This window comes from Apus apus, chromosome 3, assembly GCF_020740795.1.
Source record: "Apus apus isolate bApuApu2 chromosome 3, bApuApu2.pri.cur, whole genome shotgun sequence".
Lineage (NCBI taxonomy): Eukaryota > Metazoa > Chordata > Aves > Apodiformes > Apodidae > Apus > Apus apus.
In genome coordinates this window covers 62,866,761-62,883,248 of record NC_067284.1, presented here as the reverse complement: position 1 = coordinate 62,883,248, position 16,488 = coordinate 62,866,761, and the positions used below count along the sequence as shown (strand labels likewise).

General features: G+C 36.6%; 1 protein-coding gene across 1 annotated transcript in view; it reads right to left on the bottom strand.

Moving 5' to 3' along the window:
* The window catches only part of WDR26 (WD repeat domain 26), a 32,016-nt gene that overhangs the window by 7,405 nt on the left and 8,123 nt on the right, over positions 1-16,488 (bottom strand). Inside the window, exons 4-12 of the mRNA XM_051614193.1 lie at positions 15,581-15,717; positions 14,924-15,021; positions 13,978-14,134; positions 9,261-9,399; positions 5,570-5,710; positions 4,104-4,223; positions 3,166-3,311; positions 2,553-2,631; positions 1,887-2,016 (exon numbers count right to left, since the gene is read on the bottom strand). Coding sequence (XP_051470153.1) covers positions 1,887-2,016; positions 2,553-2,631; positions 3,166-3,311; positions 4,104-4,223; positions 5,570-5,710; positions 9,261-9,399; positions 13,978-14,134; positions 14,924-15,021; positions 15,581-15,717 — 1,147 coding nt within the window. The remainder of the gene's footprint in view (positions 1-1,886; positions 2,017-2,552; positions 2,632-3,165; positions 3,312-4,103; positions 4,224-5,569; positions 5,711-9,260; positions 9,400-13,977; positions 14,135-14,923; positions 15,022-15,580; positions 15,718-16,488) is intronic.

Below are 16,488 nucleotides of genomic sequence, written 5' to 3'. Positions count from 1 at the left end.
AACCAACACATTCAGGAATAAATTAATAAAGGTGTTTTTTGGGGGTATTTTTTCCAGCTGTAGACTAGCAGCCTTCAACAAACCTGTGTGTTGGCCTCACTAGAAATACCTTTTGAATATTCCAAACAGAACTATACAAACTGAACAAGTATGTAGTAACTACTAGCATTACACAAAAGCTTAATATTTATGTATAGCATATAAAAATATTTTTATCTATCTGAAAGGTTTTAATGCAGATGTAATTCTGGAGGCTTAGCAAACAAACTAATCTTCCTTTACTCCTCCTCCCAACCCCTTACAAAACAAACTTGCTCTCTGACCTACCTGCTAGAATAGCATCATGGAACCAAGAGATAACTCAATTGTCTTCTGCTGAATCAGCTCATTTGAGTATAACACCATTATATATACTTGCATTGATGCAAATGTTCTTATGTTTACATTCTACTTAGGATTTCAAGAGACTACATGTCCATGCTATTCATCAAACAACACAATTCACTCTCTGCTTAAACGCTAGACAGGCAAGCCTTTGCTGTCTGGGAGAATCAAAGCCTAACCACAAACCATTATTTTGGTGCTTCTCAGAATGCCTGTGTTTTGTTTTGGAAAAAAAATTAGTTAGATTAGGGCAGCAGCCAATTTCCCTCTCAGAAAGAGAGCTCCATTTTCTTCCTATTGATGCCAATGTTAGAAAAAAGCCAACCTAGCTGACAATGTACCTTCAGTTTAAGAGGTTATGACAATGCTATCAATCTATTACTTGTTTTAAAAAGGTTATGAAAATACTTTTGTTTGCATATTTTTAAGATACAGACTCTTAGTAGTTACATTTGCAACAATTCAGTACAAAGGGGCAACAGCTTCAGACAGTTCAAATCTAAATCAAGTGCCCTCAGTTTCAGCTACTGCTCAGTAGTTTTTAGACAGTGAATAAAATAAAGAATAAATAAATAAGGAAAAAAAGTAGTATGTACACTTACACACGCACATCAGTTTGACCCAACACAAACCCTGAACTTTTGGCTACTCGGGTCTCAAACCAAGAACCTTGTTAAACTATGAAAAGATGTTCACACTGGACGGGAGTCCTTCAGTCATTATATTCCTTTGGGTCTGGTCAGAGGGTGAAATTAGTTTTTTAGACATATTTAGCATTTTCCAGAAAAGGATAGTAGTAAATGTCCTGGCTAACCTTACTTCCTAACAGCTGTGAATCACATAGTACTAACAATGCCTGCTTACATATTCCAAGTGTAATTTTTAGTCTTACATAGGTTTGAATCTTAAGTGACCTCCATGGGAAGTGATGGCACTACATCAGTGACAAAACTGAACCAATTAAAGACATAAACCATTAATTTCTACTCTTGCCACAGAGAGTTGAATAAAAACATAACACAACCCTCTGATCACCAAGAAACCCTACCAGACTATGGCAACAACAGCTTAATTTTAGACTACTCTGTCATAATTAAGATGACTCTGTTGAAGTTACAATAACCTCATCACACTTGTATCTTTAACAGGCAAATTAAGCTGTTGCTCCTCAGAAGTATTTTTTATTTGAACCATAAGCCTAAATAGCATACCACAAAATGAAAAAGCCTCAAGAACACCGCACCCACTTCTAATTAAAATTGTGCAGATGCTTTGGCTTTACAGGAACAACACGAGAGTCATTCACGCTTTCTACAACTACCACCCTCTCAAAAGATTCTTCCTGCCGGCACACAATTTTTTCTTCAAGTATGCCACAAACCCAGTGCTCCTCAAACTTACTTAACAAACCAGTTGCTTGCTTTTATAGATACTAACAACAAAAGTAAGGTATAGGAAGGATACAGTGTTCCAGTTTCCCGCACAAAGGGGAACGATGTTACCTTCACTGCCACTGGCAATGAAATCTTCATTATGACCTCCAAAACACGAGTGAATTGTGTAAAATCCTTGTGTAACACCTTGATACTTTCTCACTAAAACTCTGTCTTGTAAGTCCCATAAGTGAACTCCCTGGTAATATGAAGCATAAAGGATGTTATTTTATCATTAAACATTTCTCATTGCATTCTTTTGAAACATTAACAATATTTAAACATTATGAAAGTACAGTACTTCAGGTAACTTTAGCATTAGATTAAGAGAGTAAAGATATACCAAATTACTAGATAAAACTTCCAGTCTGTGGTCCCTTCCATTTTGAAAGCTCCTATTCTTACTGAAGGTTCCAAATGTATAAATAAAATCTAATTCTCACAAACATTTTAACCTTGCTGTACCTGGCTTCTCAACAGCCAGATATTAACATTTAATAGTAAAAATTTCATAGTATGAAACTCTTGACTATAAATCAGTCAAAACAACCAGTCTCAAGAATAAGACTGCCTTCTTGTCTGAGAAGGCCATGCTACATTTATGAATAATAAGGCCTTCATATTACATGAAATAAAACTGGTTAATATCAAACATTCCAATTCATATAGAAATATTTAAAAGCAGGTAGGAGGTGCAAGCAGATTTATTTGCATTTCCACTTATCCTCAACTTACCTGAGTTGCTACATTTAACAAAGCTAAACGGCCATTTTTTGAAATAGTAAACGACATAATAGGGTGATCTTCTTGGACTCTGAAATTACAAGACACAGCAGTGTTAAGAGTACACTTAACCAAACAATGATGCAACATTAAGACAAAAGGTGTGTCCTGACTCTGCAATATTTTCAGGGAAAGACAGTTCTAAATTTGAAATTAAGTACATCTCTATGTCAGTAAAGCCAGGTCTGCAACTGTTTGCTTATACTTATGACAAATCCCAAGACCAAAAGGGACTTCAGACCTCAAATCCAACCCCTTATTTCATGGCAGGATCTACTAAAATATGCCAGGAATTGAGAATTGAAGACAATTCTTGATTATATAAATGTCAAAACATCCACAAGAAACCTGCTCCACTGCTTAAGTTATTTCCAATACTTGATCTAATGCTTCTTGCTGCAGCTGGAACTCAAAAATTCTTGTCCCATGTTAAGTCTTCTTTCAACACTGACAGTATTTTCATAACTAATTTCCCATCCTGTCCCACAAACCCTTCAAAACCCTTCCTCAATCTTCTCCTAACACTAAGAACCAGGAATTCAAAACCAAAGGAAACGGTAGTTACATGTTCCTGTCTGTAAGATCCTCAAAGTTATAACCCCGAATTCGCTGGTGTGTGTCCGATGCTAGAACAGTTTTCCCATCACTCAAGCACCACAGGCATTGTACTCTCACCCCTTCCCAGGAGTCAAGGAGATTGCCATCTAAGTCCTGATCAGAAGGGAAGGAAAAAAAAAACACACAACAACAAATTTTTTTTAAATGTAACTTAGTTTCAGATCTCTGAGGAGTTGTGACACATATTTTGGAGAAAGTCGGACAGAAAGCAAGTCTTACTCTGTAGAAGAGAGGACCTAACGAACTAGGACTTAGTTGTCTTAACGGAGGGCTTTTGTAGGTATCTGTCCTGGAGAGCTCAGAACCTCTTCACTTATTTTCTTGTGTATGATATGTGCAATCTACATCACGATGCTCACCATTGCCGTGAATGAGGTTTGCATACTGCACTTTTATTCTGGGCACCAATTCAGATGACAAATATTCAGGAGTGTGTGTAAGACTGTGGACCACCATCCAAAATCAACACTAGTCAGGTAATGAAGGTTTCATATTTCTGTTTACACTAAGCAAAGACAGCATGCAAAAACTAAGCCAGACAGTAAAAAAAAAATCTGTAGAATAAACAACATTTGTGGATAAAGGCACTAGTTTTTAACAACGTATTTTCTAGAGTGGCTAAGAAAAATTCCCAGCCCACAAACCCTCCTTTAGGCAGAGGAATCCCTCTACGAAAAATGTTTGAACCCTTCTAACTACTACATAAAACCAGAAGTGCTGCTGAAATACTAGCATTAATGTATTGCTTCTTTGAATTACAAAGAATCAGACATTTGAGTGTACTAACATGAAAAAAACCCAGGAAAAACATTAATGTCAGATTTCCCTGTGACAAAATTTTCATGTCTTGCTTGGTTTTCAATGGGACAAATGCAGAGAACTTACACACTGATAGAACTGTCCACGCTGACCTCCTGTGACAAAACGCTTTCCATCAGGATTCCAGGCCACACTTGTTAAACTGTCTTCATGAGATTGGCTCATCTTTGTCCTCAGCTCCCCAGTCTGGAAAATAAACAAATGCAGCAAGGTCTTATACCAGAACCCTTTCCCCAAAAGGCACTGATAATTTTCTCTGACATGTATAGTTTGTAGAAGTGCATTATTTCAACACATTTTTTTAAAAAGCAACACAAACCTACAAAGAATGCAATAAAAAGGCACAACTACTTCAGCATCTCCAGTGACCCTGGCCTTGATTTTGGACAGCTTCTTTTGTCCCTCAAATCAGAAGAGATGGACTGGTCGGTATGTCAGACAACTGGAAGATTATTAGTAAAGAGAGGAATTAAAAGAAGTTGGAAGAACACATAAGAGGAGAGCAATATGAAAACAACCATGGATACCAAGGAGGCAGGAGGAGACCAAAAGAAAAATGGAGATGACAAAATACCTTTTAGTAAAAAGTTGGAATATCAAAGTATTTAGAATATTTTCCTTCCTGAGCTGGAGCCCTCTGTGCCAGAATTCAGCTTTCACCCCTAGCTTATTATTATAGTAGTATTATACTAGTGTTTCACATGACAGAGAACCAGTCAATGGCTTATCATTGTCAAAACAGTAAGGGCTTCTCTCTGTTCCCTTGTGCCAGCTCTACTGCTCTTCACTGAGCCAATTTAATCAATTAAACAGAAAAGTATTCCAAGGTTGAAAAATGGAAACATTTTTGGTTTAGGAAAACAAGTTACTTTGGAGTTCACGACAGCAAAAGACTACATGACCTGCAACTGAGGCAGGGGAAGCTTTTATATCAACTCAAGTGCCCATTAAAAAGAAAAAAGACCCAAAACCAAACAACAGCAGAAAAAGGTTTTCAAACTCACGGAGGAAACAGTTAAGTAATCTAGCGTCTGACTGAAAGAAACTTCTGAAATTATACATTTAAGCCTTAGTGGACCTTCCACTAACATCATCACAAGGGTTACATAAAGCCAAAATAGCTTGCATCCTTCTGCTGCTCATAAAATCTTTAATATGCAATTGCTCCCCTTAGATGGTAATTCTGCCCTCTGTTTCTTTTAATTTATTCTGTTCATCTCTTTAGTAGCTCTCAAAGGTCCTAGGGATTTATGCCATCCCTTCTCAGAAAGGATCAGATACACTAGAATTGCTGCACAGTCCCAGGCACTTAGACTTTAATTTTTTTTCCCACCCTGATAGACTATGGAGTACAAATTATGTTACTTGGTTTCTAGAGAACTGAAATGAATCAGTCTCTCTTATATACACATTCACATCATTGTACAACAGGTTTGTTCAAGTCACTTCCTTCATGCTTAACATATTTAAATACTGAAACAAAAGTGGTGCATTGACCACAAAGTTGTATTTTTTTTACTTTTAGTACTTACTTGTACATTCCAGAGCCAAAGCTCAGAACAATCATCTGGGCCACAGGCAACAAGATAGCTGTCATCTGGACTCCAAGCAATATAAGAGACACCATATGCGTGACCTTCTAATGTCTTAAGTAGTTTTAGCTGGTGAGTATCCTGAAACGAGAGATTCCATTAAAACAATATAAATGAACTCCTACTGTATTTCACATATACAGTGTGCCCAAGTACAGCATGGTAAGTTTGCTTTATGCAACTTGGCCCCTGCATCTTACAAGACAAATGAACAGGTTCTTACTTGAAAAGCAGTTGCTAGTTTACAGAGTAGGACGATAAAATGAAAGGTTCCAAGCCTCAACGTGCAAAACAACACTTTTGGGTAATTTTCTTCTGATTGTCTGTGATTCTGAATGTGGAACTAAAAATAATATTGTGTACAGACTTGTACATTACGCAACACTTGTTTTAGTATAAAGGGTTCCTGTAGCATCAAGTCTTTCTACACATACTGGAATACAAAAGTATCCATATTTTTCAGAACTAAGTTGCTTTCTTAAAAGTAAAGACATGCTTGGAAGTCTGCACGCTGAGAAGGGAAAACCTCCAAGTGCCAATGTTTTTATAACCTTGAGTGTTATCTTGTGTGCACTGCTCAAGAAAAGTTTTACAGAAATATATTTTTAAAAGCTTCCTTGAGAAGTGTTCTTATTTCAGAACTGCTGCCTACAGCAAGCTGTTGCATCTTTTCTGCCAGATTTAGTGAATGAAGCATACTTCACTCAGAGGATCTTGTATCACCTTTCCGATACAAGTGTTCTGCTGCTTTGTCAGAGGAGCTTGACTTTCAAGCAACTTACCAAAGTAAGTATTACAGCCAGATACTGTGAAACAGCCACTCACTGGCTTCCTAAATACAGAAACCTGCTTCAATACAGTAGTAGCACTAACTCTTGACAACAACATGGATATAAAAATAGAACTGGGCTTGTTAAACTGTTGACAATTTTTGTGAAGCCTATAGGAAAAGGATAAGTGGATTTTCCTTCATCATTTCTTCCTCTCCCCCTGCACGGAAGGTGTTTATATCACCTCTTCAAAAAGAGTGACTAAGCTTGATTTCTCAAATTGTCCTTTATCTTTCTTTTGTTTTAGTATTAATCAGCAAAACACCTCTTGGTTCTAAAGAAAAGATCATCATCAACAGAGGGACAGAGTGACACAAACAACTGTTTCCTGGATCAGCTGCAAGGGATTTGGCAACTCTCAACAAGCCTGCAACTTTGATGGTTCTGCTAGCTAGAAAAACTAAATTCCTCAAAAGAAAGTGGGCTAAGAATAATCTTCAACACACAGAGAAAGAGAGGCAACAAATGGACCTCCAGGGTCCACTCTCCATTCCAATAATTATTCCTGATCTGCATTAGACCCTGCCATCCATATCTGTAGCTAAACCTATCTGCAAGGAAAAACCAAGTCATGTCTGACATCATCTTGCATCCTGGGGTTTGCCAGCAACTGGGGTATTTCTTTGTACATCAGGATTAAAGTATGCCTGCCACTTCTCCTGCATCGTATTTGAGGTTCATGAGGATCAAGATACATTCCTCTCCTAATGACAGGACTTTGTGGTTGTTACAGTCTCTCATGCTGCCCTCATGCTTCTCTTCAAATACAGCAAAACTGCTATACCATGCTTTGCTGTAGAATAGTAGTCACTGGTATTTCAGGAAAATATCCCCCAATTTACTCAATCCGCTTCCTACCCACCACCAAAAGAAATCTCAGCACTTCTATCCCTTTACATATAGCTTTCCCAGATTTTTGTAATGTAGAAGAAATAACTATTCGGGTGTTAACTTCAGTCTGCAGTAGTTAAGCTCCTTGGTTGAAAAGCCAAAAAACTGCCAGCAGTTTCCAGGAAGTGCAGAAAATAAGGAAGGTTTCTGTAAGGAAAGTCTTCTATCAAAAACACCTGCCAGACCAGGTAATGCGCCTATTCTGCTTATCCTTTGTACTCTAGAGCTTGACATACTTAGCAACAGTCAAATAACGCATTCCACACAAAAACCTACTTCACTCAAGACAGTCTTTAATGCTGTTGAATCTGCGCAAGAACTTTGAAATGAGCAAATGAAAAAGAAAAGAGAAGCATGGGTTAAGACAGCTTAGACACGCAGTTCGGTCTGCATGTCTAAGAAATTCATGGTATGAAACAAAGAAAACACATGGAAGCAGTGTCATTACACTTCGAGAGGGGCAATGAAGAAAAGGAAGAAATTAAGGATTCTCATACATGAAGTATGTGTAGAAGGACAATTCTATTAAAACAGCATTCTCCCATCGCTTGCCCAGAGTTGGATGGATGTTTTGCAGTACTTTATTTATACAGACTAGAATAATTCTAAATACCTTAGGTCTTGAAAACCTTATTAAACTTATGGTTCAAAATACATTGTCAACTGCTACAGGAAATGCAAGAAGCATGCTCAGGCAAATCTGAAAATGAACCATTTGTGTTATGTGACCTAATGTTGTTTAGGGATCCAACTCCCTAAAAAAAAGTACTTTTTTTTTTTCTTTCAAGTACTCAAATACAGAAAATAAAATTCTACAAACCTGCTTTCCCACTAAGTATTTCTTAAGAGATTTTGTTCTTCTAGCAACCCTTGGCCAGAAGAGTTAAAAATACTCACAAAATATTTATTTGATTAATCAGATAGATATCAGCTAACAATTCGCTATAAAGTGTGATAATCGAGATGGTATTAAAAACTATCAACATAAAAGGAAGATATGCCTCTACTGCTAAGTCAACAGCAAAAACATTTGATCCTTAACTTACTTAGAATTACTCTTAAAAAAAACCAAAATACACAAATAATTTCCTAAGTAAGTTAAAGAAGTCAGCTTATACTACTAAGCATCTTTTGGCCCAGAGCACACTGGCTCCAGTAACAAAAAACCCACAATGGTTCTATTCCTGAAAAAATACAGCACCTGCTTGTAGTTCAGGGGCTATATAACAACTATGTACACAGAATAGGGTTTTACATTCTCTCATCTTCTCTAATAGCAAAAAGGACTCCAATTATACGGCTACCTAACTTGTAGTGGAAGGATTGAGTTTAGCTCTCAAATGCTACTTAAAGCCAAGAACTGCGAAAACCTTTAATCTTTCACTTAGCATACCAGTTTGCAGTTCTGTAGTTAAAAACTGCAAGAACCTTACTTCTGATAGTGTTTTACAAGCATTAACAATTTAAAATATTGTGTGCATATGCTGAAGTTTATTTAGTCACATACACAGAAGCACCCTTTTTAAGAGTGATTTAAAAGGAGGGTTCCTCACTGTCATGCTCCTTCCACTCTCACCCCATGCCTCTCAAGGCCCTGAAGCTAAGCAGCTCCCCTGGAGGGCACCAGCAGGCTCTACCCCATGGTACTGTTTAAAGGCACATGAAGTTCCTGCCCCAAAACAGCCAACAGTTCAAGTCCATTACTCTCTGGCATCAGGTTTTCAAGTGCCCTACTTCACCAATTTACACTGAATACAATCTTCGGTCTCTTACATCCCAGAGAAAATCCCTAGTCAGTGGGCTACAGCACATGTTAGCCTGTCCTACAAAAATCAAACAACTGTAGCAAGAGAAAGCAGAGAGGGAAGGGAAAGACAAGATATACACATTTTAACACATTGTACACTTACTGGATCAACCTGCCATATAATAACAGTTGTGTCCTTAGATCCTGTTGCTAGTTTAGTGCCATCATTGGAGAATTTACAGAACCACACTTCATTACAGTGCTCCGTTAGTATCTGCTGTGTATAGCATGGGAACTGTTTCCTGTGAAAAAAAATGGGATTCATTCACTTATTAATAAGAAAGCAAATAATAAGAGATCTATTTTTTTTTAAATCAAGCTAGTAAAAAGTAAAACAAAAACTTAAATGCAACACCAGACAACTTAGAAAATTCCTCCATTAACAGCTGCTTCAAATATTTACAGAATAAAGTACCTTATCTGGTAAAAAGGTCACACCACCAAGTGATTGTAACTACTTGTAAGAACTTAAAGCTATTCTTATTCCACTCACATAATTTGTTATGCTTTCATATAACCTCGAATAAAATTGACCTCATTAGGAGTGGAAAAGCTTACAATATATTTTTGTGATGTATAGAAAATACTGCAGTACAAACATCTTTGAACCCTCCATGCAACGTTTGTCCATTGTTTTATTTACATGCGAGGTTTTTTTAAGGATCTAACTCACTTAGCTGTATATTGCCGTATCATTAGAAGTTATTATTACATCAAGGTTTAGTAAACTAGTCTTGTTTCTTCTTGAACGTGATTGTGCGTAAGTTAGGTGTTTCTTCCATTTAGTGCTATTTTTCACTTTCTTTGCAGAGTAACATATACAATAGCTACACGTGACTAACATGATACTGTTATGAAGTTTCAGCTTGAACTGTTTTTCCTCACAAAATCTACATTATTTTGTAAAACAAAGTGTTTATCAAACAACATATTATATTATAAACTACCAAAGGAGAAGAGTCAAACATTTCTCTAGAGCTAATAATTAATGTTCTAGTTACACAATGAGGAAAAGCTAACAGGCAAAATATTAAATTAGGTAAGAACTGGAGACAAGTTTAATTTTATTTACAGCTTGCCCACTGTATAAGAATCTGAGAGTTAAGCTAAAATAGACTTTTACAGTAGATGCTGCTTTTATAAGCAATACTACAGTAATTACAAGTTCATTATTCAGATTAAAAGGCAGCCTCTCTAACAATGGACATTTTTTCTTGAACTGCAAGGATCCTGAAGCGGTTTAAGTCTTACATACAGTTTTTATGGTGCTCAGTGCAACAGAGCAATGTAACAGTAATGAGACACAACAGTACTAATGAAACAGCAGTCTCTGAATATACAGTTGTACTTATCAGTGAAGATAAACTGGCCTAAAGGCCTCCATTTCCTTCAAATTTGTGTTTAGAAAAAGTTTGTTGGTAGCTAGGCTAACAGTCACCTGCAAAACTTCTTACCAGAAGCTAGAAGCTGTAACCTCTCAATCCATTTTCTTTTACCAGAAGATGCTTCCTAGTCCATGCTTAAAGACTAACAAGCAACACTTAACCACCATACATCCCTCATTCCTCTCTCACAGTAGAGGAGGATAAACAAAATTTACATACATAAATATGTAGCTGGCTTCCTTAAGTATGTCTACTTAGTCGTTTACAGAGGAACTAAGTCTGTTCTGCTCCTATTTTAAGCTCACCAGGAGCTGCGTAGTTTCCACTAGAACAACACTGAGCCAAAGGTAAAAAGCCCTACCCAAGGAAGACTACTCAGTTTTCCTTGAAGCATAGAGGGAGGTAGGCAAGCCCTTACACAAGTAAGTGCACCTAAAGGAAGAGTGTTTCATTATTATTTAGCCATATTGTAGTAAGTTAATGTTTTTCCTCATAGCACCAATTTGCTCTAGAAGAGTCTTTATCCGTAACTCACACGAAGTACAAGGGGAACACGGTGTCCCAGGAAAGCCTTTTCAGCATATTTCATTTAAACAAAAATATAGTCAATAGAACAGCACTTGTATTTTAAAGCCTAAGAAATGCAGCCATGGTTTTGTAGACATGAAAAGCAAGCAGACAATGCTGGAGTACACAATTTTCATAGCAGAGGTGGCCTTTAGGTTCCTAAAAAGGGTAACAGGCACAGTTGATATAGCTGCTGCAGATACATACCAATATTGAATTATATTGACAATTCAGTCAAGATCAGAGCATTCTCAAAAAGTTATTTTCACTTAATTAAATATACAATCCAGCAAGTTTGACTTTACACATGGCAAAAATACATTAAACAACCCTTCTGCAGACGGGAGTAGCAGCGGTCTTGAAACAAGAAACCCAAACCAGTCATCTAACTATTTCTGATTTTGGTAATGAGGTACCAGTGTAGCTCAAAGGTTTTTCTTTTTCCCTTTTTTTTAATATTTAACTATAAACTGCTCTGTTCAGCACAACACACTTGAATAATATCATTTACATACTCAGAGTATCTAACAAAGTTATCTATTGTTGTATTTACAGAAGTTGAAAATTCTAAATAGAACACCAAACAGCTACTTTGTTTTATTCCCTGCATATAGGATGGAAGATTAATTCCTTAACTTCCACAACAGTTCTTCCCTAAAAAAAATATTAAAATGTTACATTAATACTACTACTGAAAAAGCAGCAGCATTCACCTCTCATTCAGACTTTCCTGTTTGTAAACTCAGACTAAAGTTCATTTACATGAAATCAAGACAAAAAAACTCCACTGGAAAAAAAAAAACACAACAAAACCAAACAAACCCAAACAACCCAAAACACCCAACTAGGATGATGAATCTCAAATAAAAAAATTACCATCCTCAAGAGCATCAATTCTTTATTATCAAAGGCACAATGAGACAAAATCCCTCACCTTCACTCCCAGTAGTTTCTCCCTCTTATCTCCCACGCTTATGAATTGACTAAGTTTTAGTTAAACATTTTACCTATTAGTGCAATTCAAGGATGTTTGATCAAAATACTGCCAGAAGTCCAAAACAGATTAGTTTCAACTAAAAAAGGTAAAGTTGTCGGTGTTCTATCTTTTAGGTAGTACAGAACTAAAAACTGTCTAAGCTATTAGACTACTTTTGTCAGTTTAATAAAAATCTGGCTTCCACTGTCTTTAAGTCACTCCATTATGCCCAAGCATGGCAGCATGTACAGTGCACCACACACTGATCTCAGACCCCCGCAATAGGTAGGTACAACGGGTTGAGCTGAGGACAGAATGGAAGACTTGATTTTTAAGTGGAACTTTTTTTTAGAATCAAAGTAGTCCTGAGTATACATATCAAATATGCAAGCATAATGTGCTACCACACTAGGTGTAAAAAAACAAAAACAACCCAAACCAAATCTACGGCCAAGCTTATGTCAGAAGATAGATTGAGATGAGTGAAATTAAAAGTCCAGATTTGTTGCATATAGTATCTTTTATATTTGGCTCTGTCTAGTCTGACTTCAGCTGGCTTAATAGTTGGCTTCAATGCTCTCTGGAGTTCAATTACATCAACCCCCTACAGAACATCCAGTGTTATTTATGGACTTGCAGAAAGACTAAAATTAAATCTTTCCATTATTTTTACTTGAAAACTCAATTCTGAAGCTGAAAAGCTACAATTCCAGTATCTGATCATTTCAAATAGCTCTTAAAATGGGGAACAGTTAAATGTCCACACACAAGAATGCAATGCAGCAAAACTGCAAGCTAGACCACAGCCTAAAAATGTTACTTGAATAGATGAGGTGCCAATGATTTTAATCTTAAAACCTTAAGGTGGCTACAGGGAAGTGCTATGGAAGTCTGCATCTTTAAAAATAGATTCCAAGTAACCCAAGAACACAAGTTAAAACAGCTCAGTGCAGAGTTTCTATAAGCAAGTTTGTCAGTACTTAACTTCCTTATATGAGCCAACCTTAACATGAAAAAAATTCTCCTGTAAGCCCAAGTGTAGGCCTATTACATAAATAAACATATAAGGGTATAATATACAGCTCGTATTTTCTAGGTATCCCAGCCTCCATTCCTTTATTACATCAGACACAGCCGTTTTCCATTAAAGCTACATTTAGTTTTTACATCATTGGGTGAGTTCTGCTGGTTAAGGAAAAAACCCACTCAAGTCAGTCATTGCTTCATGTCTTCTAGAGTACATTTTCAAGATTCAGAGACAACAGTTTTGATAAAAAAAAGTTATGCAGACAGCCTTAAGAACCAATATGTAGATGTAAGAGACTTGCAATTCTTACTACCTTACAAATTTGAGAGAATAGTTCATTATATCTAATGTAAATCAGATACGTTTGTTGCATGTTCCTACTTTGTTTTAACTTTTGTGCCTCACTTGTGCACCTCACTATCCAGTACTACAAGTTAAAACTGAAAGTTGACTTCATGAAGTATGAAGACAGAGTCTTGATAAGTAACATACTACTGATTCTCCAGTGAAAAAATACAGCAATCATGTGTTGATGAATAAACAGACTGACTGTCCAGAACTACAAGAAACAAGTGGCTAAGGGTTAGCATAGTAATATATGCTATTCATACCCATCCAATTAAAATTTTAAAGCTTCAGTCTGATCCCATTACCCCATATCCAGCTAACAAAGTCCCTTGTACACACCTTCTCTACTCCTTCCAGTTATTAATTTAATGAGAACTGTCTTTTCCCATTCAAGTCCTGTTAAACCAACTCAGAATAATTTTAATGTTCCTTAAAATGACATCATTATAACAACTGTTATAAAAGACAGAAGAAAAAAAAATGGCTGTACATCTTAAAAGTCACAAGAGTGTCTTACCTACTACAAACATGATCTATTAGCAGCGAGACAGAATCTAGATTACTATCTAGTTTGGTATTATGATATAGGCACCGGTCCCGTTGTAGTTCCACAGCCTGACGCAGCAGGTTCTGTAAACGCCTTGGAGGAAGCATCACTGATGGGGGTAGGTATGCTTTAAGAGTTATTAAGAAAAAAAACCAAAAAAGATACATCAAAACCAAATTACAAGTAAGAATGTATTTTGATCAATGTTGATGGAAACCACCTTAACTAAGTTTAAAAGCTACAGAAAAGAAGTACACACAGCCTGTCAAATTTACAGCTATACATCTGGAATTAGAAACATGAACTTCTGGAAAACAGAGCTGTATGCAAGGTATTTGTAGTTATAGTATATATTGTCCTGGACAACAAGCACCATTTACACAAGCTAACTCAAAACCCAGTATTTAACAGACCCTGTAAAATTCTAAAACAACACTATCAGTTGCATTCATGTAAGGAATTCTCTATTAACACTATCAAATTGAAGAATACCATGACTTTTACAACTCTGATACATACACATACACTAGCCACAAGAAAGAGGAGAAATCATAATTCATAGCAAAGTCTGAGAACACTGTCAACTAGAACTACTATCACTAGTGGTGATAGGCCACACTTAGTTTCAGCCTCTCAATATAGGTGGCATTTACCAACAAAACTCCAAACTGCGCATTTAATCACCAAGTTGTACTATAACTGCACACAGTAAAGAAATAAGAGCTCCTATTGCAACTAGTTTATCAGAGACAGCACAATGTTAGATACAGAAGACTGAAGGCTAAAAACAGCTAAAGGCATCCCCATTAACCAAGAAATACGAAACCAACAACTGGCAAATACAATTCCCTGGGACACATCATTATCTAAGATGTACTGGATTTACAGAGGTAGGAATAAATTCTAAACATCTTACTCTGGAGTTTGTCCAAAAGTTTAGATCTGGAAGCTGTTCCTTTCCCTTCCCATTCTGCTTTTGCACGCAAGTCTTCTGCATGGCTACACATCAGATACCTGTTTAAAAAAAGCGCACACACACAAACAGACGAAGTCTTTCTGGGATAATTCTTTTCACTTTTAAGCAAGCATGACATATAACATTCTTAATGAACTGGAAGCAGATGACTTAAGCTTGAGACCAATGGGAAAAAAGGCAGAGAATAGTTTAAAAAACACACTTCTTCAGAAAAAACATCTACAAATTGGCAATAGAAAACCAAAACACAAGCAGATTGTAGGGAAGGTAGAAAGGTCTTGTGTCAAATAACAAACCAGACTATATTAATCTACTTGTTCAATTGTAAGGTAACAGGCTAACAATTCTCAAGCTCAGATGACCATGTGTGTTTGGGTTCCAGTACTATAAATCAATCAGGTTGTTTTCAAGGACCTGCAACAGAACACTCTTGAATGAATAGTCTTTACTCATCACTTTACCATACCTCACTACAGCTTATTAATCAATGGGATAGCAGCTTTAATACAGTTTGAGTTTTTACAATATCAGCTATCAAAAGCTATAGAAATCCTTAGAAAATTCCACCAAAAATGCTCTTGAAGTCCAAACACTTACCCACTGAGGACATGAATACGTTCTGTATTATACTTCAGAGGCGTCAGTTCACAGCGTAGAACCTGAAGTGCCTCCAGGACCTTGCCATCCTCCAGATATTCCAGGTACTTCTGCTGCAGCAGCAAAAACTTCATCCTCTGACATGACAGAAAGCAGCAGTCAGGGGAAAAAGGTTGACTGAAGTTTCAGAAAACGTTTGAGCCTAAACAGAACAGTAGAAACCATTCTACTATGCCCTTCAGAAATACAGCTAAATGTAATGTTTTATTACTTAATTTCTTTGTACTGGGTTTTCAGCAACACTGCAGCAATTAAGTTATCAATTAATTTTCTTCCTGCCTTATGGGGCTCCAAGTATCTTCCTACCTCATTTCTCAGATGCCCCCCTTCAACTTGCATCATTTTCCTAATCTCTCCCCTTTTCAGTTATCATTCTTGAAACCCTGAATTAGATCAGCTTTCCAATCTTACATTCTATCTAGAAAAGCACCCTTAAGCACATATGTAAGACTACATGAGAGCACAGAACACAGCAAGACAACTTAAGAAGTTCTCATATTGCTTACATAGGAGCTGACATGGATTGCTTGCATAGCTGCGTAAGGTATAGCAATAACAAATGACACTGCCTGAGCCTTTGTTTTGTAGTTCCACAATAAGTTGTTTCCCTTGAGTGTATTATCATTTTTCAGGATTACAGATAAAACAGTTTCCTGTATTTAGGAATTATTTCCTGAACACTGCTGTTTAATAGTCTTCCTTGCACCTTCCACAGTTTTCTGTTGTTTTCTTTAAAAAAATAATCAACCTTGCTATTCTAACAAAAAGTGTCTGTGGATAAAAATATAGGACATTCTTTTAGTGTATTAAAAACCTGAAGTCCTAGAAATTTCTAATAATTTATTGGA